General features: G+C 42.3%; 1 protein-coding gene across 1 annotated transcript in view; it reads left to right on the top strand.

The window, feature by feature from the left end:
- Positions 1-24,932, top strand: part of ARNT2 (aryl hydrocarbon receptor nuclear translocator 2) — a 150,089-nt gene that overhangs the window by 33,173 nt on the left and 91,984 nt on the right. Inside the window, exons 3-4 of the mRNA XM_070762965.1 lie at positions 1,914-1,961; positions 22,646-22,859. Of these exons, the coding sequence (XP_070619066.1) occupies positions 1,914-1,961; positions 22,646-22,859 (262 nt within the window). The remainder of the gene's footprint in view (positions 1-1,913; positions 1,962-22,645; positions 22,860-24,932) is intronic.

Below are 24,932 nucleotides of genomic sequence, written 5' to 3'. Positions count from 1 at the left end.
TTTGGGAAAGAAAGAGATATAAGAGCCTCCACTGAATGATTACAAAGTAAAAAGAAAAAAAATGTAAATGTTTGATAATAAGCTTGATTTACGTTGGAAACTATGTATTGTTTTTTATGTTATGCTGGAGAAGAAAAAAACAATTCTGTCTAGTAAAATATAAATCCAATTAAATAAATAAAAATAAATAATTTAACGAAAATTAAAATTTTAATTGAGGAACAGCATAGCAGAACCTGACTGTTCCCCTGTTTTCAACTCTTAAAGGTAAGTTTGGGATGGTGATTTAGGGAGGGAGATATATGGTGGTCCTTGATAGGCAAAGCCTCAACACGCACTTAGGTCGCCAGGCTTGGGGCAATTAGATCTGGACCGCCTGGTCAATAAATGTGATGTAGGGCTGCGATTGAATTGTTTGATTGATTTTAATATACTACTGGGTTTTTAGCTTACGTAGTTTTTTAATTAATTAGATTTGTTTTGTATTGTTTTATATTGTATCCTGTGAGCAGCCCCAAGTCTTCGGAGAGGGGCGACATACAAATCTAAATACAGTAATACCTCGCCTTACAAACCTAATTGGTTCCAGGGGGACGTTCATAAGACGAAAAGTTCGTAAGACGAAACATTGTTTCCCATAGAAAACAATGTAAAATCTATTAATCCGTGCAATGGAAAGAAAAAAAACGCCACCGCCCAGCTGTCACCTTTTGAAACAGCCGGGGGTGCTTCCCAGCGTCCTCCTGAACCCAAACGCCAAACCTGAACTTCCGGGTTCGGTGTTCGGGAGGCCGCCGAGAAGCCCCCTGGCTGTTTTACAAGGTGACAGACGGGCGGCGGGGCTTCCCAGCGTCCTCCCGAATGCCGAACCCGGAAGTTCGGGTTTGGTGTTCAGGTTCAGGAGGACGCTGGGAAGCCCACCGGCTGTTTCAAAAAGCGACAGCCGGGCGGCGGGGCTTCTCGGCGGCGGGTTCATAGGAAGAAAAAAATTCGTAAGAAGAGGCAAAAATTTTCTGAACCCCGGGTTCGTATCTCGGGTTGTTCGTAAGACGAGGGGTTCGTATCATGAGGTACCACTGTAATAATAATAGTAATAATAATAATAATAATAATAATAATAATAATAATAATAAACAATAATAACAACAACAACAACGATGATGATGATTTTTGAGTAAACAATCTTGTTGGACTTCAGAACTCCAAGAAAGTGACAAAATTAGGGCAGTATTAGAAGGATAACAATGGGGCCGGTGGAGGAGTTTTGTTTGCAAAGAAAGTTAAGAAGGAAACTGGAAGAAATGGAATCTTTTTGGCCAGGTGACCAGAAAAGTAACGGGTGAAGAAATTGAGCAGACTTTGAAGATCATCTGGCTGTAACACACAACGAAGCAAGAACAGCCAAATAACAGGATAACTTTACCAGAACAGAAACTTTTGACTTCTGGCTTGTTTTTTAATAATCAGCTGGATGGAAAGGAAACCAATGGAGGTTCCAAGTAGCCAACAATTCTACTTTTGAGCAATGCTAAGGCAAAAAACATGGAGAGGGGACATTAAGGAGAGATAATGGCTTTAGGGATGTCAGGGCCTAGCTTCCCTCATCCCCGCTGTTGACCAGGCAGGCTGGGCCTGATGGGATTTGGAGTTCAGAATATTTGGAGAACTGCAGACACTCCATTTTGGCTGGTTTTGGTTTGCTCCCAAGAGAGAAGGGGCAGTACTGTTCATAAACTCTTAACGACAAGGAAGAACTGGAAGTATAATAAGTATTGCTAATGAACAGAGAAAGTTAGAAGGGGAGGTGCCATGTGAAATAATGCATAATTCACCTGATCTTTCCTTAATCCATCCGAACTGTTCCAGCTATGGAGACATAATTGTAATAATTCTCTTTTTCCCCACCTCCCCAGAATGGAATTCGATGATGAAGATGGTGAAGGACCCAGCAAATTTTCAAGGTGAGGTTTTGTCTTAAAAAAAAAAGGCTCCATCAAAGAATATAAATGGACAATGGGATGTATGTTGCACATTTAATAATGCTCTTGCCACAAGGTAACCCATGTGATCTCAACAATGCATTCATTTCCATAGGTTCAATATTAAAGAGCATGGAACAAAATGTAAACAAATTCAAGAGTGTCCCTTGCAACTCTGGCAAGCTAAACATTTTTGGAGTGTATCTGTGCGAGCACATTGTGCACATCTACACACCTATGTTTGTGCTGCTTTGTTAACCAGAGGCATTTTCTTTAGCTGATGCAGCCCATTGCATCCATTAGGATTTGAGGTTCAGGAGGGAAGTGTTTTTAATAGGAAAGTGAACACAAGAACAAGGGGGCACAATCTGAGGTTAGTTGGGGGAAATATCAGAAGCAACATGAGAAAATATTATTTGACTGAAAGAGTTGTGGATGCTTGGAATAAACTTCCAGCAGACGTGGTTGGTAAATCCAGAGTAACTGAATTTGAACATGCCTGGGATAAACATATATCCATCCTAAGATAAAACACAGGAAATAGTATAAGGGCAGACTAGATGGACCAGGAGGTCTTTTTCTGCCCTCAATCTTCTATGTTTCTATGACATCAGGGAATTTCAGAAGACACTAATAGCAAATAATTTGGGGTATTGGTGTAAAACAATGAACGGCAATATTTCTGTGAAGTTCCTGGTGGTTGTGCTGGGTTTGAAGGGTCCTTAGTGCAGTCTAAGCTTGCTTGTTTTCTTGCAAACATTTCATTGAATAGGTAATTTGGGAGTGCAGGTCTACCTGTCTATAGGTGAGCACTGATTATATTACCTAGTCTGGGTAATAAAATGTCTGTAAGAATAGCACCAAGCTCAGACATCTTTCCCATCATTATTTTTTTTATTTTTTCCCCTCCAACACAAAGTTACAAACAATACATAGTTTCCAACACAAAATCAAGCTTATTGTCAAACATATACAATTTTTTAAAAACTTTGTAATCATTCAGTGGAGGTTCTTATATCTTTCTTTCACAATGTAACTGTAAAAACATATAATATCTTATATATTCAAAAACCTCTTAAAATATAGTTTTTCTCTATCTGATATTATCATTAAGACCATCACCACCACCTCCTCCTCCTCCCCCTCCTTCAAATAAACCCATGAGCTACTAATATTCTTCTTTATTGAGCTGGACTTGTTTGCAATCCTTTTTTTTTAGGGTATTTTTTTTATTTTCCTCCATACAAACGTCTTCAATACATTTTAAAATATTTTCATATTATAATAAAACCAGTACCGAGTTAGTACATTATTTATAATTAATCTCCCCCCAAAATTATTAGTTCCCAATAAATTACTACTGGTGTCAATCACCCCCCCCCAAACCTGACCTCTAATTTTGTCATTTTCTTCTATTTGAATTCATTTCTTCTATTTGAATTCAGACTTACCGTATTTTCCGGCGTATAAGATGACTTTTTAACCCCTGAAAATCTTTTCCAAAGTGGGGGGTCGTCTTATACGCCAGATACTGATTCCGGATAGCTGGCGAGGTGCCGGCTAGAGGGCTGGACACCGCCGCTTTGCCGCCGCTCCCGCTGCCGGCTTTGCTGGGGTTGAGCGCCACGCCCGACGGCAGGAACTGCGGGGGGTAGCCGGCGTAACAAGCCCTTGCCGCAGCTATCCGCCGCTTCTTTCTTCTCCGCCTTGCCTCCGCTACTCCCGCCGCCGCCTTTTCCTCTTGTTCGGTGGGGAGAGCAAAGGTGGCGGCGGGAGTAGCGGAGGCGAGGCGGAGAAGAAAGAAGCGGCGGATAGCTGCGGCAAGGGCTCGTTAGCCGGAGCGTACGCCGGCTACCCCCCGCAGTTCCTGCCGCGTTGCGCTTTCCTTTCTCTTGAGCTCGGCCCGACGGCGCGTGCTTCACCCGTCGAGCCTGCTGGTGATTGATCTCGCTTGTGAAAGCACCTTTTCCTGGTGCAACATCTGAACCGAAGTCGAAAGGGTAAGACAGCGAGGGGATCTTTTTTTTTAAGGCTGGGCTGTACGGACCCGGGATTTAGTACTTTTCCACCGACTCTGTACCCAAAGCTCCGCCTTGTACCACTCAGAGCTGCAAAACACGTGCTATTCATTTATTTCATTCATTCATTTATTTATTTGTCAAAACGTGTACAAAAATGTGTATTCAGGTACCAACTTTTCCCTGCTCCCTAGAAGAAACCCGCTGCAACTTATTCACTAGTTTTCATTCATGGATGAGTCGAAAGTGAGCCTAAAGTTTACAATTAGGGAATGCAAACAAAAGAACTACTCATTAGAAAATTGCACCTGCAGGATTTCTATTTATTAAACTTCTTGTAAACAAACAACATCTGATCAGTAGATTTAAAGACCGCTGCTTTTTAATTATGCTTAGTGCTGGTTCTCATTTGTGCAAGAAATAAAAGCAGGAGAGTGTAAACTTTGATAGGGGTGGGGTTACACAAAAGCCTATTTGGCTAATTTGTGGCACAATTTATTTATTTATTAGATTTATTTATTTATTAGATTTGTATGCCACCCCTTTCTGAAGACTGAGCAGCTCACAAGAGTGTTGTCTGAATTCACTCAATGTATGGGAAAATCAGTGCAATTAGTTAGTCATCAGTGTGGCTATGTGGAAAGAGAAAGAGAAAGCTGGCACCAGGCTGCGTAGTCTTATACGGCGAGTATATCTCAAATTCTATATTTTAACTGGAAAAGTTAGGGGGTCGTCTTATACACCCAGTCGTCTTATATGCCGGAAAATACGGTAATTTCCTTTAAACCCTATTAAATAAATATACTTCCCTTTTAGTACCTCAGATATGCCATAGTGCCTACTCCCACTTCTTATATATTCTCCAAAACCCTTACAAGAAAAAAGACTTTAACAACTATAAACAATAAAAAAGGAAAACTGTAATTCAGAAAAGGAAGGGAAAGAAAAGAGAAAGAAAAAAGAGAGAGAAAAAAGGAATATATATATATTTTAAAATATTCCATTCCTAGTAAGATAATTTGTATTCTCAGCTGCAAAGCAGTAGAACTATCCAAATAGAACAGAATGAATACAAGAATAATTTTTCCTATAAAATCAATTGTTTCTATCCCTCCACATAACGACAGCAGTGAGAATAGTGCTTGCACAACATTGGAAAAACAGAAATCTATTTATTTATTTATTGATTGATTGATTGATTGATTGATTGATTGATTGGATTTGTATGCCGCCCCTCTCCAGAGACTCGGGGCGGCTAACAGCGACAATAAAACAGTGTACAATAGTAATTTGGTATTGATGATTAAAAATCAATTAATATAAAAACCAAACATACATACATACATACATACATACCATGCATAGAATTGTAAAGGCCTAGGGGGAAAGAGGATCTCAATTCCCCCATGCCTGGTGGCAGAGGTGGGTTTTAAGTTGTTTACGAAAGGCAAGGAGGGTGGGGGCCGTTCTAATCTCTGGGGGGAGTTGGTTCCAGAGGGCTGGGGCCGCCACAGAGAAGGCTCTTCCCCTGGGTCCCGCCAGGCGACATTGCTTAGTTGACGGAACCCGGAGAAGATCCACTCTGTGGGACCTAACTGGTCGCTGGGATTCATGCAGCAGAAGGCGGTCCCTGAGGTAATCTGGTCCGGTGCCATGAAGGGCTTTATATGCAGAAATTGATAGTTTAACCAAAGAAATTAAAAATATAGATGAGCGAGACTACATTAACTGTTGGAGCAAGTTTTATCGCTGGATGGGGGGAAAAAAGGGGGGGGGAAGTAAAATCAGAGAATTAATAAATATTAGATAATATGGGAAGTAAATGTCAGAGAATCGGTCACAAAAGGAAAACAAAAAAACATACCAGAATAAGATCTTTGCTAAAACTCGATGTATATGTGTAAATATAATTTATGTAATAGTAAATAAGCACCATTAGATTTGTGCTACAGGCATGTCACAAAAATGTCCAACTTTTATTTTAATAGGGTTTTTCCCCCTCCTTTTCTGTGTGAGTTTAATTGTTTGTTGTTTTTTGGGTGTTTAAATAAAATTTATTTTTATTAAAATAATAATAATTTTTCCTATAGATGAGCAAATCACTCTCCTGCAGTGTATAGGTGCCCCTTTTGGAAACAAATCAGAGCAACTACCATCCTTCTGCCTGCACTGTGACAAACTCCCTAACCGTTTATTATTGCTGCTGCTTTATTGTTCTGTCCTTGCACGATCTGGGCCAGCAGCTCTGCTTAAAAGGAACGGAATGACAAAGCATTATTTATGGGCTCGGTGTTCCTTGGAGCACCTCCCCATCTGTTTGACATATTGTAGGTGCAATGGAAACAGCCTCTCTGAGATTTCAAACTCAGCGTTCCTCGTTCCTTGAATCCAAAGGCAGCTTTTAAAATAATTTTTGGAAAGAGGGAGCTTTCACAGATAGTTTGCTCCACTAAATGAGGCCATTTTTTTAGGATTAGATTAACAGAGTTGGAAGGGACCTTGCAGGTCATCTAGTCCAACCCCCTGCCCAAGCAGGAAACCATCTCTACCTGGGATCAAACTCCCAACCTCCTGAGAGCCCCATCTTTAGTGAAGTTCAGGGCGACAGGGGTCGTCATAGGTTGGAAGTCCCTTCCAAACGGGCGGATTCTGGACTACACGGCTAGTCTGTGCATGCCCAGGAAGCGAAATCTCGCAAGGGAGGTGCGCATGAGATTTTTTTTTTTTGCTTCTGTGCATGCGCAGAAGCAAAAATACCCCGCTGAAATCTTACAATGAAAGAGTAATAGATGCTTGGAAAAAACTTCCAGCAGACTTGGTTATTAAATCCACAGTAACTGAATGGTAAACATGCCTGGGATAAACATATATTCATCCTAAGATAAAATACAGGAAATAGCATAAGGGCAAACTAGATGGACCATGAGGTCTTTTTCTGCCATCAATCTTCTATGTTTCTATGTCACGCATTGAGGAACAGCACTACAGTGGTTCAAAAATATTAATTAAAAAATACTTTGTGTTTTTTTCCCCTATACCATAGTTTTTCCCGCCTGATGACGTCATACGTCATCGCCAAACTTTCGCCCGCCTTTAATAAATATTTTTTTGAATAAACTTTAATAAATAAACATGGTGAGTAATAATCTAAATGGTTGCTAAGGGAATGAGAAATTGAAATTTAGGGGCTTAAAGTGTTAAGGGATGGCTTGTGATACTGTTCATAGCCAAAAATAGTGTATTTACTTCCGCATCTCTACTTTGCGGAAATTCAACTTTCGCAGGCGGTCTCGGCACGCATCCCCCGCGAAAATTGAGGGAACACTGTACTCAGCTTGCTGGGGTGTCTTGGGTGAAGCTTACTTTGTTGTTGCCATTCAATTCTGACTCCCAACCCTTCTGGGTGGCTTACGACAAACCAAGAAATTACAGCAAAACAAATAGCAGATTAAAAAAAAAAAGATAGCAATCGGTACGAGCCAGATGGAATGAAGGCACGTCTACCTCTCCAACGCCAAAGGTCTGGGTGAAGAGACAGGTCCGAGCCAAGACAAATATGATGGTTGTTGTCTTTGGGGATTTTCCTCCCATTTTCTTGGTAATGCTGCAACTTCTAAACTCACCGCCATTGCCCATGCCCTCCAGGGATGGTGAAGCGCGCGGATGAAAGCAAAGTTCATTCCAAACAACGGTTCCCACCCTTCTTTGTAATTCTAACTCGCTCATGACCCATTTCGAGCCAGTGCATAATCTGTGGTCATTCGGACCGACGTAGCCCTCTCAAACACAACAACAAAAGACAGAGAAATGTAATCCTGAATTCATCCAAAGTGGGAAGCCAGGGAATACGTGAGAGAGAGCGGTATACATTTGTAGTTCATTAATTTTTTAAGAAAACAACAACACTGCAATTTTGTTTTGTTGTCTATGCCCTACCCCAGTGATGGCGAACCTTTTTCCCCTCTGGTGCCGAAAGAGCGTGCGCGCACGCTATTGTGAATGTGTGTCCACACCCATCATTCAATGCCTGAGTGTTCTGTCGGGCTCTCTGGTAGAATCCTCCCAAAAATTCACAGGTACAAATTTCAGACACACACACATTTGAAAATTCAAAACAATGTTCTTTATAATGAAAATTCACTTAAACCAAGCCCTCTTTTGGTATAGCAAAGAGCACTCGTCTCCAGCCAAACTGGTAATTTATACAAGTCCCTTATCAGTTCTGTGATACTTAGCTTGCAGCTGTGAGGCAATTCACAGTCCTTCTTTTACAAAGTGAAACACACTTTGCTCTGGTTTAGTTTCAAAGCAGGGAAAAGTCAGTACACAAAAAGTCAAAGTCAGTAAAGCAGTCATGAAACACAACGATTAGATAATCCTCCACAATGGCCAAACCCACAGGCTGCTCTTTATAGCAGCCTCACTAATTACCACAGCCCCACCTAACCACAGATGGCCTCATTTTCTTTGATAATAATCTCTCAGTTGTTGTTGCCTATGCATCGCTCTCCGCATGCGTGGCTGTATCATTACCTCTTGTTCCGAATCCAAGGAGGAGCTAGATAATTGATCTCCTTCTGAGCTGTCTGCCATACTCTCCTCCTCCCTGTCACTCATGTCTTCTTGGTCAGAGGAGCCTTCATCATCAGATTCCACCAGGGGCAAAACAGGCCTGCAGTATGTGGATGTCTCCCCCAAACCCACAGTCCTTGGGGCAGGAGCTGGGCCACAGCTAACCACAACACTGAGGAGGGTGAAAACAGCTTCCCCTGCCAACCATCTGGAGTCCAGAAATGGCTTGTTTCCCAATTTCTGTCGGGCCCAAAGTCATTATGTGAAGTGCAAGGTGGGCCTGACACAGCTTGGGAGTGTGTGTGAGAGAGAGAGGTGGAATTGATGTTAGCGAACCAAAACGTCCGGTTAGGTCCCACAGAGTTGTTCTTCTCCGAGTCCCGTCGACTAAACAATGTCGTCTTGCGGGACCCAGGGGAAGAGCCTTCTCTGTGGCGGCTCCGACCCTCTGGAATCAGCTCCCTCCAGAGGTTAGAACTGCCCCCACCCTCCTTGCCTTTCGTAAACTCCTTAAAACCCACCTCTGTCGTCAAGCGTGGGGGAACTGAGACATCTCCCCCTGCCTATGTAGTTTTTGTGCATGATATGATTGTATGTATGTTTTTATATATTGGGGTTCCTTGTTTTTTAGACTTTTTAAATGTACTATTGTTATTTTAGATTCTAATTATTAGATTTGTCATTATGTATTGTTTTTATCACTGCTGTGAGCCGCCCCGAATCTACGTAGAGGGGCGGCATACAAATCTAATAAATAATAATAATAATAATAATAATAATAATAATAATAATAATAATAATAATTCCGAGAAATAAAACAATTCCACGCCTGTGCTTCTCACCGGGTAGGATTGCCGATCGACTGGCTGCTGATCGGTTTCTGGTCACAATTCAAAGTGTTGGTAATGACCTTTAAAGCCCTACATGGCATTGGGCCAGAATACATCCGGAACCACCATCTACCGAACGAATCCCAGCGGCTGATAAGGTCCCACAGAGTTGGCCTTCTCCGGGTCCCGTCGAACAAACAATGTCGTTTGGCGGGCCCCAGGGGAAGAGCCTTCTCTGGCGGCCCCGGCCCTCTGGAACCAACTCCCCCCAGAGATTAGAGCCAGGTTTCTAAGAGGTCAGTAAGGGGCGTACATAAGTGCACTAGTGTGCCTTTCGTCCCCTGTCCAATTGTCTTTTCTTTATCTCATATATCATATATATTTTCTTCCTTTCATATATCTTCTCTATTTTTACATATTATCTTTATATATATATTACTTCATGTCTATTCTCTTCCATATGTATTGTGTATTGGACAAATGAATAAATAAAAAATAAATAATTACATACAGGATACCCTGTTTCCCTGAAAATAAGTCACGCCTGAAAGTAAAACATAGGAGAGGTTTTGTAGAATTGCCTAATATAAGGCATCCCCCCAAAAATAAGACGTAGGAGACGTTTCATTTCGCAGCATTCCCAAACAGAACATATATAACACTGCTCATAAATTGCATCACGAAACACTGCACCAATCAGATTTAAAACATATCCAACACTTTAGTAGTACATAATGGTACGGTAGTAGTACGAAATTCTTGATAGGATTCACAGTTTGTCTGGTTATGTTGGTTTGTGATGACAACTACTATACAGTATATAATAAAGGTTTATTTTTTTGTTCAGCAATAAATGGGAATTATTCTTCATTGAAAATTAATAAGACATCCCCTGAAGACGTAGTACATCTTTGGGAGCAAAAGTTACCGCACGAATCCCAGCGACCGGTTAGGTCCTACAGAGTTGGCCTTCTCCGGGTCCCGTCGACTAAACAATGTCATTTGGCGGGACCCAGGAGAGGAGCCTTCTCTGTGACGGCCCCGACTTTCTGGAACCAGCTCCCCCCAGATATCAGAGTTGCCCCCACCCTCCTTGCCTTTCACAAGCTCCTTAAAACCCACCTCTGTCGTCAGGCATGGGGGAATTGAAAATTTTCTCCTTTCCCCCTAGGCTTATAGAATTTATACATGGTATGTTTGTTGGTATGATTGGTCTCTTAAATTAGGGTTTTTTAGATTACTTTTTAATATTAGATTTGTTACATTGTTTTTTTTATTGTTGTTAGCCGCCCCGAGTCTTCGGAGAGGGGCGGCATACAAATCTAAATAAACTAAACTAAACTAATATAAGACGCTGTCTTATTTTCGGAGAAACAGGGTACTAGAAAACACAAGGTTGTCTTTTGGCTTGGGAAAAAAGAAAGTACAGTAGTTATGCATCTTTGGTTTAAATGAGCCGGAGGGGCTCCAAGTTAAAATGTAAGAAAGCTGTTCTTGGTTTAAAAGAGGAAGCAAGATCTTTTGGTGTCCTTGGAAGAGGAGAGGGCTTTTGAGGTCTAGGAGGCCCAACCGAAGAGCCTGAGATAGACAGCTCCATTATTATAAACTACGAGGTGTTCTCAACTGTCAGTCTCACTGAGAAATTACCTCTTTTCTAGTCTTTTCTGAGGAGAAAAGAGATATAAAGTTTTGCACCTCCGGACTGCCGTACTTCAACGTGGGACTCAAAATTGGCACTTGATGGTTTTCAGCGCTAATTGTGGCTTTTTTTAGCCTCTGCAGTGAAAAAAAAATAGCTGATCCACAGTCTGTATCCTTCAGTCTTTGCCTTCTGGCTTTCAAGTTTGAAATAACCGTCTGGGTGAAGCCAGACAGGGATAGAATAGGTGAACCTTGAAGATTTAGCAATCTCATGCACAGACATCTTAAGGAAAATTACAGGAAATCCTTCGACTTACAATGGTTCGTTTAGTGCAGTGATTTTCAACCTTTTTTGAGCCGCGGCACATTTTTTACATTTACAAAATCCTGGGGCACACCACCAACCAAAAGGACACAAAACGACACTCTAAGACACTCTCCTCTCTTTTTCCATCCCTGTCTCCTCCCCCTCTTCTGTGTGTGTGTGTGTGTGTGCATGTGTGTGCGTATATACATACTCTTGAACCATTTCCAAAAACAGGTGAGGGCTGGGGGGTTTTCTCTCTTATTTTTTGGGTGCTTTTTATCATATGCTTTAAATCAAGAGTCACTTCTCTCTCTCTCTTTTGTTTCTCTTTCTTTCCTCTCATTCTCTGTCTCAATCATTTTCTCATTTCTCTTTTTTCTTCCCCTTTTTGCTCATTTTTCTCTCTCTCCCTTCCTCTCCTTTTCTCTCTCTTTCTTGCTTTCTTTCTCTCACACTCTTGCTTTCTTTCTCTCTTTCTCTCTCCCACTTGCTTTCTCTCTCTTTCAATCTTTCTCTCTTTCTATCTCTTTTCTCTCTCACACACACTCTTTCTCTCTCTCTTGCTTTCTTTCTCTCTTTCTCTCACTCTTTCTCTCTCTCTCACTCTTTCTCTCTCTCTTGCTTTCTTTCTCTCTTTCTCTCACTCTTTCTTTCTCTCTCTTTCTCTCACTCTTTCTTTCTCTCTCTCTCTAAGCAAAAAGTTGTGAGACCAGAACATGAGCTTCCTTCTTCGTGGCACACCTGACCATGTCTCGCGGCACACTAGTGTGCCACGGCACACTGGTTGAAAAACACTGGTTTAGTGGACCTGTTCAAAGTTACAATGGCTACTGGAAAAAAGGGACCTAGGGCCAGTTTTTCCACAATTACGGTCTTTCCCGCAATCAGCATTGGTTTTTAAATATAAGGGTTTTAGAATAGAATAGAATAGAATAGAATAGAATAGAATAGAATAGAATAGAATTTTTATTGGCCAAGTGTGATTGGACACACAAGGAATTTGTCTTGGTGCATATGCTCTCAGAGTACATAAAATAAAATATACATTTGTCAAGAATCATGTGGTACAACACTTAATGATTGTCATAGGGGTCAAGTAAGCATTGAAGAAGCAATATTAATAAAAATCTTAGGATATAAGCAACAAGTTACAGTCATACAGTCAACATGGGAGGAAATGGGTGATAGGAATGATGAGAAAAACTAGTAGAATAGAAGTGCAGATTTAGTAGAAAGTCTGACAGTGTTGAGGGAATTATTTGTTTAGTAGAGTGATGGCGTTCGGGGAAAAACTGTTCTTGTGTCTAGTTGTCTTGGTGTGCAGTGCTCTGTGGCGACGTTTCGAGGGTAGGAGTTGACACAGTTTGTGTCCAGGATGTGAGGGGTCAGTAAATATTTTCCCCACCCTCTTTTTGACTCGTGCAGTCTACAGGTCCTCAATGGAAGGCAGATTGGCAGCAATTGTTTGTTCTGCAGTTAATTTAAGTTAGATCTCTATGTATTTTTAGTACAGTGATCCCTCGTTTATCGACGGTGCTATGTTCCAGGACCACCTGCGATAAACAAAAATCCACGAAGTAGGGACCCTATATTTATTTATGTATACACTATTTTAAGGCTTTATAAACCCTCCTCCACACTTTTACGCTGCACAAACCTTTCCCATTTCCTTAATAACCATTCCCACGCTGTTCTGTGCATGTATTGTACCTTTAAACTTACTGTAAAATGTTTTGAATTCCTAAATCTATGCGATGAAACGATGCTCCACGTGAAATACCCAGAGATGGGTAGGTTGCGCAGAGATGAAAAGTAAATAACACGCTACTGTACTGAGCCAATCAGGCCCTGGGATACAAAGCAGTACTCTCTGGTTGGCCACTTCTCCATCAATCAACCATCGTGTGTTGTTTACAATCTCATGTAGGCAAATAGCGTCTCAGAACGAGTTCTGCAGAAAACCCGCGAAGTAGCAGAATCCACAATATATTTTTTCCCATTAATATTATATAAAAACCCGTGATGCACCGAGTCCATGAAAGATGAACCGCGAAGTGGCGAGGGAACACTGTGTTGAGGTTTTTAGAGTATTTTAATATTTAATCTATATTTAATAATATGGATTTCTTATATGTTCTGTATTTGTTTACTGTGAGTAAACCCTTTGTCTCAGGAGAAGAACTTTATTAGAATAAATTTCTAATTTGTTAGAAATCAAATAATAAATAAATAAATAAATAAATAAATAAATAAATAAATAAATAAATGGGATCTGCATTTGTGACGTTCTTGACAAGCAAAGTCACTTAACAACCTGGTTAGTAATTTATCAACTGTGATGATCCACTTAACAACCAGGCCAGGAAAGGTCGTAAAATGGAACAAAATTCTCTTCACAGGTAGAAAATTTGGGGCTCAATTGTGGCCCTAAGTCAAGGACCACCTGCATAGGAAATGGGATGCTCTCCAGATGGTTTATATACCAGTTCGCGAAAACCTTTGCTATCTGTCAGGCTGTTTAAATTGATGGGGAATTGACTCCCACAGTCCTTGGAGGTTACCTTGTTGCCTAGCCCAACAGGCTGAGAATTATAAACAGGGGTGGGACTGTGTCTGCCTGGTTGCTAGGTGGTGTGGCCATGGGGGCATGGTCTACTTGGCCTCCTTCATCAGGGCAGGGCTCCGGAGGCTCTTCAGAAGCCATAAATGTACCCATTTCTGGACTTCCAATATTTCTGGTAGGCCCATTTTTTGCCCTCCTTTCTTTTAGCTTCCGGTAGGGTGAAAATGACCTCCCCTGGGCTCCAGAGGCATCGGACCAGAATATCTCCGAGACCGCCTTCTGCTGCACGAATCCCAGCGACCGATTAAGTCCCACAGAGTTGGCCTTCTCCGGGTCCTGTCAACTAAACAATGTCGGTTGGCGGGCCCCAGGGGAAGAGCCTTCTCTGTGGCGGCCCCGACTCTCTGGAACCAGCTCCCCCCAGAGATTAGAACTGCCCCTACCCTCCTTGCCTTTCGTAAACTCCTCAAAACCCACCTTTGTCGTCAGGCATGGGGGAATTGAGATATCTCTCCCGGGCCTATACAATTTATGTATGGTATGTTTGTATGTATGTCTGCTTAATAATGGGGTTTTTAAAATATTTTAAATTGTAAATTATTAGATTTGTCATGAACTGTTTTATTGTGTTGTGAGCCGCCCCGAGTCTACGGAGAGGGGCGGCATACAAATCTAATAAATAATAATAAGAATAATAATAAGAAGAAGCAGGCCCGTTTCTGGACTTTTGGTACTTCCGGTAGGCCAATTTTTCACCCACCCAGAGCCTCCATACAGGCCCTATACTACCTGGCGTCCAAAATGGGCCATGTGGAGACTTCTGGGAGGCGTGGGGCAGGGTGGGCAGGGTCAGCCAGTCCTTGCGAGTACCAAGTTGGTGAACCAGGTGTAAAATTAACATCTGGTTGGCCTGAACCAGTCCGAATTGGCTGAATCCCACCCCTGATTATCAATTATATTACCCCCTATTTTCAATATGCTTTTTTCTCATCATAACCCTTGTTGTTTAGCATGTTTTGGTTATGCCTTCCTTTTTTTTCCTCCGCAGGTATGATGATCCAATCCAATGTTGATAAGCAAAAGTATACAAGGTAGGCGTTGGGGGGAAAAAGGGGAAGGGATAATCCTGAAATAAATGAGGACAAAAAAAATCCATCCAACCTTTTGTATTTCAGTGTAAGCGTTAGTTTTCTCTTTCGGGGGGCGAGGACAGTGTTGGGTTCCTTACTGATATGGGTCACACTGCAAAACGGTAGTAAAAATGGCAATGCGTGCGCAGTTCTGGGTGAGTAGTATTCGGGCGCGTTCCAGCGAGATTTTGTTTCTGCACATGCAGAGGAAGCAAAATCTTGCGAGAGGACACACACACACGCACCAGATTCCGGCAATTTTCATGCATGCGCGGATGGAAAAAAATTGCCAAAAATTCTCACGCACTTGTGTCCTCTCCTGAGATTTTGCCTCCTGAGCATGCGCAGAAGCAAAATCTCACCGGGATGCACCTGCCCACCCACCAGTCACCTGGAGCTGTACGTGCATCGCACTGGTAGCGGCAGTAAGTAGGAACCCCTGCCTGGGCAGGGGATGTCGAAATAATGGCTGACGCAGAAAAGAAAGGTGAGATAGGAGATACAGTGGTACCTCTACTACTACTAATACTACTATTATTATTATTATTATTATTATTATTATTATTATTATTATTATTATTATTATTATATTTGTATGCCACCCCTCTCCATAGACTCGGGGCAGCTCTACCTAAGAACGCCTCTACTTAAGAACTTTTCTAGATAAGAACCAGGTGTTCAAGATTTTTTTGCCTCCTCTTAAGAACCATTTTCTACTTAAGAACCCGAGCCCGGAAAAAATTCCCAGGAAATTTGAGAGTGGCACGAAGGCCTGGCCAGTTTCCTGCCATTCCCCCTTTAATCCCAGCCATCTCGGGCTTTTCTGGGCTGCCAGAAGAGCCTTTCGGTGGCGCTTAAGGAGGCTTTGGCAGTCCAGAGTGAACAAAGCATTTTCCTTTCCCTGGGCACTTGGAGAAGTAATAAAGCTCTGTCAGCGCCCAGAGAAAAGAAACGCTCCCTTCACTCTGGGCAGTGACTGCTGTCCTCCTCTTCTTCTTCCTCCTCCCACCCAAATTCCGAGCTTTTATTTCTTTCCTAATAGGTTTGCATGCATTATTTGTTTTTACATTGATTCCTATGGGAAAAAATGCTTCTACTTACAAACGTTTCTACTGGTCATAGAACCAATTAAGTTCTTAAGTAGAGGTACCACTGTACTTTCTAAAAGGGGTTAGCCTTAGAAAAAGGGTGCAAAATCAAAGCAGAATGGACTTGTTATAGAACAGTGATGGTGAAACTTTTAGAGACTGAGTGCCCAAACTGCAACCCCAAACCCACGTTATTTATCGCAGGGTGCCAGCACATGCAATTTAACTTGAATAATAAGGTTTTACTATCTAAAATAATGATAAACAAGGCAGAGTTCAGCTAATAGTTCTAAGAAAAATGTGATAGGTGCACTTCTATGCCCCTTCATTTTTTAAATCTGCTTTTGAAATATTACGTTTAACAACAGGAAACAGGGCTAGGAAATGAAGCCTCCGTGGGGCCTCTCTAGGAATCTCTTGGGGGGAAACAGGGCCGGAAAAGGTGGGGAGAAGCTCCCTGGGGCCTCTCTAGGAATCTCCTGGGAGGAAACAGGGCCTCCACCCTCCCTGTGGTGTCCCCAATCACACACATTATTTGCTTTTACATTGATTCCTATGGGAAAAATTGCTTCTTCTTACAAACTTTTCTACTTAAGAACCTGGTCACGGAACGAATTATGTTCATAAGTAGAAGCACCACTGTAATTTGGAATTTTAGGAGCATCTCAAAGCTGATGTCACCAAATATTTGCCTTGGAGGAGGCTGCTTTCTACTGCATCCGATCCTTTCCTTAAACTATTCTTTCCAGTCCCCATTTATTGTTCTCTGTCTTTCTTCTTGGAGGAATGTGGTGGCTCAACGGCTAAGATGCTGAGCTTGTCAATCATAATGGTCGGCAGTTCAGCGGTTAAAATCCCTTGCATCATATAACATATAGCTTCATGCTAACATCTATGTTTTGGGTGCAGAATATCCCTCTGCTTCCTACCCTGGCCTCTCTGAACATGTCCAGATCACATTTCTCTCCTCTTCCTCTCCTGTTCTTTTCTGTTATCTTCCATGCTTCAGTGGAGGAAAATTTGGAAATGGGGAAATGGCTTTAGGCCTGCAAATCCTCTGCCTGTTTCGGAAGATTGGTTGTGTCGAGAGAGAACACAAATACAGTGATACCTCATCTTACAAACGCCTCGTCATACAAACTTTTCGAGATACAAACCTGGGGTTTAAGATTTTTTTGCCTCTTCTTACAAACTATTTTCACCTTACAAACCCATTGCCGCCGCTGGGATGCCCCGCCTCCAGACTTCCGTTGCCAGCGAAGCACCCGTTTTTGCGCTGCTGCGATTTCACTGATGCTCCCTTCGCTGGGAAACCCCACGTCCGGACTTCCGTTGCCAGCGAAGCGCTAATTTTTGCGCTGCTGGGATTCCCCTGCAGCATCGTAAAAATGCAGAAGTCTGGAGGTGGGGTTTCACATGGAGGGGAGCCTCAGGGGAATCCCAGCAGCACAAAAACGGGCGCTTCAGCTGGCAAAAGGGGTGAATTTTGGGCTTGCGCACATTAATTGCTTTTCCATTGATTCCTATGGGAAACATTGTTTCATCTTACAAACTTTTCACCTTAGGAACCTCGTCCCGGAACCAATTAAGTTTGTAAGACAAGGTATCACTGTATATTTAAGCCACCTGAATTCTAGGGGCAGTGTTCAGGGAAGCTACAGGAACTTGGCGTGCATAAGCGCACCAATGTGCCTGCCATCCATGCCCTATTGTCCTATTGTCCTTTTTTTAATCATTATTTTCTATGTTATATTTATGTAAGCTACTATCCTACACTTGATTGACAAATTAAATAATTAAATAAATGCAGAATATGCAAACTGACAGTAGAAATGAGCTTGCCAAAAAATTTTCCCGGTCCAACCCCCTCCAACTCTTGTGAAAGTATCCAGATTTACTGCTCGTGCAAATATGCTTGGGAGTTTATGTATATATAGTACGTACGAAGGTGGAATGGATAATCTTTACTTCGCTCTTGTATAAGTAAAGCTGGAATGAAATGTGAATGAATTAATCCAAACACCGATTTATGCAAATTCTATTCATGGAGCAGCAACTGAGTTGCCTTGGTTGCTATTGTTACTATTGTTATATGTAACGTAGTGCTTGATAAATCACATACATTTTTTGCTGAGAAACTGACTGAATATTCCATTAAGCTTTGTTCAAAAAGTGGGAAATGGTTCTGTTTTCCCTGTTCCCCCAAGCTTGTTTTCCCCTGCTTTGGAATTTTTGCCATTCCTCATTGCTTCCAAGATGCCAATTGATCGTTTTATAAGATGTTCTACAGATGGCAGCTATGAAGTTAGCTGAAATGGGCCCAAATCTCTCACCGATGTGTTGGAAATGCAAAACAATATCAGGGACATACTATCACATGTGGTGTGAGTGCAATGGCTAGAAGAAATACTAATATTAAAGATACAAGTTAAAACCCAATTTTATTGGATATCACCATAGATAAATATGATAAGGGGACAATATATTTAATGTTACATATTTTGACTGCTGCTAGATTGTCCTTTGCACAAAAAAAAATGGAAGAACAAAGAAACCCCTGCACAGGAAGAGATATTGTATAAAATACTGTCTCATACTGAAATGGACAGACTCACGATGGAACTGAAAGATAAAAATGAATCAGAATGCTTTGAAATCTGAGATAAATTGTACTACTGGTGGGAATTGAGGAGGAATGCTGGGATCTCGAAGTAGCAATAAATTGGAAATGTATATACTCTTATATTAGTGAATAAGAAAAAATGGATTTAGTATTGTACATAAAATTGGGATACAGTAGTACCTCTAGATACGAGCTGCTCCACATGCGAGTATTCCAAGATACGAGCCACGAGGGGAGAGAAATTTCTGTTCCAGACCTGAACTCAAATTCGGGATACGAGCCGAGCGTCCACTAGGTGGCGCAAGAATCCTTGCTTTTGGTTATCTCGGAGGGGAAAAACAAAGTCTAAAGCCATTTGTTCCAGATACGAGTTGTTCGACATAGAAGCTCCATTCTGGAACGAATTAAACTCGTATCTAGTGGTACTACTGTGTATTTATGTAGAGATAAAGAATTGTGTTTAGGAGGAGAAATAACTCGATGGAAATGTTTAAACTGGAATATTACATCATGTCCATGTTTTTCTTTTTTTAAAAAAGTTGTATTATAAATAAAACACTTTTTATTTTTATTTTTTAAAATATGCCAATTGGTCATTCTGGTACAGAATCTCCTACATATTTCAATGCATGCATGAAACTCCCCGGCTCGCCAAGACCTACCTGTTTCATTTCAGTGAAGGAAGACGATCTGCCTGGGCCACGAAATCGGAGTGTGGATCTGCTTCCTCCATTGCAACTTCAGGTTTTGTGGGCAGGGGGGTTCCATGTGTGTTCTTGTGCCTGGGAAAACCAGGGTTGCATGGCCCTAATGTTCTAAGTGACGGGGAACAAGAAAGAAGAGATGGCCTTGGCTGGGACCTTCAGTGCCTCTAGACGAGAAATAGAAAATATGGTGTCCTACCCAGATGGCAGGGCAGGATTGGTGGCAGAAAATAGGAGGAGGTTAAGAGAGCAGAAGATTTGGTAGACCTGATAGAGAAAGACCTGCCTCTTTAGGCCCCTATAAGTCCCTCTTCATCAGTGGTTCTCAACCTCGGGGTCCAGGCCTCTTTGGAAGGGATCAAACATCTTTCACAGGGGTCACCTAAGAAGGCCATGGGAAAAGACAAATTTCCCATGGTGTTAGGAGCTAAAGCTTCTATTCTGGCACCACGGAACATATTTTTACAATTCAACCAATCAGGCGTTTACAGTGGGGGATGTCCCTCTAACCTTCCTGCCAATCAACTTAAAGCTCTGTTGGGAGAATCAGCGCTAGATTTATGGCTGGGGGGGGGTCACCACAACAGGAGGAACTATATTAAGGGGGCGTTAGAAAGGTTGAGAACCACTGCTCTTGATGGACATTGGAGACCCACTGTCCAAAGTGGAGGTTGATGTCGAGAATCCATGTTCTTTGAAGTGGAATGGGTGAGAGTAACTAGGATAGTGTAAATATTGGTTGTGGGTTGCGGGAAGGGTTGGCCCGCTACTGGGATGTAGATAAAGATCCTTCAATTGTTTTATCATTGCTTAAGTTTTTATTACCTTGTTTATCTCCCAAGAAGGACCTGAAGAGCAAGGCCACTTCACCCAACTTTTCTGTTTCTCCCTACTATCCCCTAGGCCAGGGGACTCCAATCTTGGCAACTTTAAGACTTGTGGACTTCAACTCCCAGAGTTCTTTGCTGGCTGAGGAACTCTGGGAGTTGAAGTCCACAAGTCTTAAAGTTGCCAAGGTTGGAGACTCCTGCCCTAGGCTATTATCTCTGGCCCTAAACCAACATCCCTATAGACTGATACCCATTTGTTTGTAAGTGTAGATGGGGAAACAAACTGATGGGTGCACCTGGGTACAGGTAGCCCTTGACTTACAACAATTCATTCAGTGACCATTCAAAGTTACGACGGCCACTGAAAAAGGGACCTAAGATCATTTTTCACTGTTATGATCTTTCCAACATCTCGATGATCGTGGGATCAAAATTCAGATGCTGGGCAACCGGTTCATATTTGTGACCGTGGTTGATCCTGGTATCCGCTTTTGCGACCTTCTGACAAGCAAAGTCAGTGGGGAAGCCATATTCACTCAACAACTGTATTATTCACTTACCAACCGCGGTGATTCGCTTTAAGAATGGCAGCAGGAAAGTTGTAAAACAGGAGAAAGGCTCCTTTAACAGATGCCTTGCTGAACAACCTAAATTTGGGGCTCAATTGCAGTTGTATGTCGAGGACTACCTGTTTATTCCCAGCTAAACCGATTAATATGTCGACTCTGTAAATTGCTTAGAGAGGGCTGTAGAGGACTGTAAAGCAGTGTGTAAGGAAGGGAAGGGAAGAGGAAAGGAAAGGAAAGAAGAAAAGAAAGCAAGGGAAAGAGGAAAGGAAAGGAAAGAAATGGAAAGAGAAGGAAAGGAAATTAAAGGAAAGGAAAGAGGATAGAGAAGGAAAGGAAAGAGAAGGAAAGGAAAGAAGGAAAGAAAGCAAGGGAAAGAGGAAAGGAAAGAGGAAAGGAAAGAAATGGAAAGGGAAGGGATGGAAAGGAAGGGAAAGGAAAGAAGGAAAGAAAGCAAGGGAAAGGATAGGAAAGAAAAGAGAAGGAAAGGAAAGAAGGAAAGGAAGCAAGGGAAAGAGGAAAGGAAAGAGGAAAGGAAAGAAATGGAAAGGGAAGGGATGGAAAGGAAGAGAAAGGAAAGAAGGAAAGGAAAGGGAAGGAAAGAGGATAGGAAAGGAAAGAAAAGGAAAGGAAAGAAGGAAAGAAAGCAAGGGAAAGAGGAAAGGAAAGAGGAAAGGAAAGAAAAGGGAAGGGATGGAAAGGAAGAGAAAGGAAAGAGAAGGAAAGGGAAGGAAAGAGGATAGGAAAGAGAAGGAAAGGAAAGAAGGAAAGAAAGCAAGGGAAAGAGAAGGAAAGGAAAGAAATGGAAAGGGAAGGAAAGGAAAGAGAAGAGAAGGAAAGGAAATTAAAGGAAAGGAAAGAGGATAGAGAAGGAAAGGAAAGAGAAGGAAAGGAAAGAAATGGAAAGGGAAGGAAAGGAAAGAGAAGGAAAGGAAAGAGAAGGAAAGGAAAGAAATGGAAAGGGAAGGAAAGGAAAGAGAAGGAAAGGAAAGGAAAGAAGATAGAGAAGGAAAGCAAAGAGAAGGAAAGCAAAGAGGAAAGGAAAGGAAAAAAGAAAAGAAAGCACGGGAAGAGGAAAGGAAAGGAAAGAAATGGGAAGGGAAGGAAGAGAAAGGAAAGGAAAGAAAAGGAAAGAGAAGAGAAGGAAAGGGAACAAAAGAGGATAGGAAAGAAAAGAGAAGGAAAGGAAAGAAGGAAAGAAAGCAAGGGAAAGAGGAAAGGAAAGAAATGGAAAGGGAAGGGATGGAAAGGAAGAGAAAGGAAAGAAAAGGAAAGGAAAGAGAAGGAAAGGAAAGAAGGAAAGAAAGCAAGGGAAAGAGGAAAGGAAAGGAGAGGAAAAAGGAAAGGAAAGAGAAGGAAAGGGAAGGGAGGGAAAGGAAGAGAAAGGAAAGGAAAGGAAAGGAAAGAGAAGGAAAGGACGTGGTGGTGCAGTGGTTACAATGCGCATTGCAAGCTAACTCTGCCGGCTGCCATCAGTTCGATCCTGACCTGCTCACGATTGACTCAGCCTTCCATCCTTCCGAAAGTCGGGAAATTGTTGGGGGCAAGAGGCCGACTCTGTGAACCCGCTTAGCGAGGGCTGTAAAGCACTGCGACGCGGCAGATAAGTCTTGGGGCTAAGTGTCACCATTGCTCTTCCTTGGTCCTTGCCTTGCCCGTCTTTGGGATACTCAGGCGTAGGGCGTCCCCTTCGAGCTCCCACCTGGGTCTGCTATGCCAATGTCCAAGCACTGCATCTTTTACCGACAGCATCTCGCTTTCTCTCTCGGTTTGCTCCTTCTCATGTGTGCTTAGGGAGAACCATAGTGAGATCGAGAGACGCAGGAGGAACAAGATGACGCAGTACATCACCGAGCTCTCTGACATGGTGCCCACCTGCAGCGCCTTGGCGCGCAAACCCGACAAGCTGACCATCCTACGCATGGCAGTGTCTCACATGAAGTCCATGAGGGGCACTGGGAACAAATCTACCGATGGAGCATATAAACCTTCTTTCCTAACCGAGCAGGTGGGTGGCTTCGTGCAAGGCTGTAGAGCAGGGGTGGGCAATTAATTTTGCCATTGGGGCCGCATGATGGTTTTAGAGGGGCTGGACTAATATAATTAACTCAGTTCTACCCAATACTGTATGTTCTGTCGGGCTCTCTGGTAGACTCCTCCCAAAAATTCACAGGTACAAATTTCAGACACACACACGTTTGAAAATTCAAAACAAGGATTGTTAGTCTATTTTCGTAGGGTATTCTGTTTCGAGTGGAGGAGTGAAGGGCTCTTCTGGTGAAATATCTTTGGACGTTTTCAAGGGGGTTTTTTTGGGGGGGGGGAGGTTGCCTCAAAAGAAATTGAAACCTTCTGCTTCCTTAGCTGTGACCATACATAAACAAACAAACAAATAAAATGTACCGGTATATGAAAAGAGATGTAAGAATGATCTGGCTAACACTGTTTATAATAGATATATATTTGGGAGGTGGAAGGCAGCAATTTTTTTTAAAAAAACTTATTGCATATATCCAGGTAATCACAAAAGGCCCATCTTCGCTAAGTGTTCCTTTTGCAAGCTACTGATTTGTAAAAGTCCACTTTGAAACTGTTCTATAAATACTCTTTTACTCCAGTTTCTTTTTAAAAAAAGCCACCCCAAAAATCAACCCCCAAAACGTCCGTTTGAATGTTGAGGGAAGCGCTGATGTCTTGCACAAAGAGAGATCAGCCATGAATTAAATGAGGTAGATAAAAATGGATGTGGCTTCCAAATTACATACCGTAATTAACCCAAAGAACTGATTAACCCAAAGAACAGTATATATATACTGTTCTGTCGAGCTCTCTGGTAGACTCCTCCCGAAAATTCACAGGTACAAATTTCAGACACGCACACGTTTGAAAATTCAAAACAATGTTCTTTATAATGAAAATTCACTTAAACCAAGCCCTCTTTTTGTAGAGCAAAGAGCACTCGTCTCCAAACAAACTGGTAATTTGTACAACTCCCTTATCAGTTCTGTGATACTTAGCTTGCAGCTGTGAGGCAAGTCACAGTCCTTCTTCTTTCACAAAGTGAAACACACTTTGCTCTGGTTTAGTTTCATCCCCACACTGGAGCGGACCCCGACCTCCGTGAATCGGTCACAGACAGCGGGCGGGCCGGCTGCCCCTTGCCCAGGTCTGCTGTAGAGGGTCTGGCTGGGGTTGGAGAAACAGGAGCACGTTTTTTTGAGCATGTGACAGGGAGGCTGGATTGCAGCTGGTCCTTTCGCTGGAAATGTCTTCTTCCATCTGCCTTTAGATTGTTCCCCTTCAGTTGGAATGGCAGGGTTTTCTTCCAAGGGCGAATAGCTTTTTTTAAAAATAAAAAATAAATGAGGATGCTGAGGTTTGTGGGGTGTGTGTGTTTCTTTGCACACAAGGTGGCTGAAAGGTAATTTATTTATCTATCTATTATTTTATTATTCAGATTTATATGCCGCCCCTCTCCGAAGACTTGGGGCAGTTTACAACATAAATAACGTACATCAAAATCCAATTAATTAAAGTTAAAATCTAAGAGCCTGAAAACCAATTAAAATACACTCATATCCATTCAGTCAACAAACTCACCATATATTCATTGGACAGGGGGCTAGAGTCTAATGACCCCAAGCCTGGCGGCATAGATGAGTCTTTAGACTCTTACGAAAGGTGAGGAGGGTGGGGGTAGTACAAATCTCCGGGGGAAGCTGATTCCAGAGGGTCGGGGCCCCCACAGAGAAGGCTCTTCCCCTAGGTCCCACCAAGCTATATTGTCTAGTAGATGGGACCCGGAGAAGTCTGGCTTTATGGGACCTAACTGGTCACTGGGATTCATGTGGCAGTAAGCAGTCCCCTAAGTAATCAGGCCCGATGCCATGTAGGGCTTTATAGGTCACAGCCAACACTTTGAATTGAGTCCAGAAACCAATTGGCAGCCAATACAGTCGGTGGAGTGTTGGAGAGATATGGGCATGTCTAGGTAGGGCCTTGACCACTCGCATGACTGCATTCTGCACAATTTGTAGTTTCTGAACACTCTTCAAAGGTAGCCCCATGCAGAGAGCATTGC

Source organism: Erythrolamprus reginae, chromosome 10 (genome assembly GCF_031021105.1).
Source record: "Erythrolamprus reginae isolate rEryReg1 chromosome 10, rEryReg1.hap1, whole genome shotgun sequence".
NCBI lineage: Eukaryota > Metazoa > Chordata > Lepidosauria > Squamata > Dipsadidae > Erythrolamprus > Erythrolamprus reginae.
This window is presented reverse-complemented; position numbering and strand designations above follow the sequence as displayed.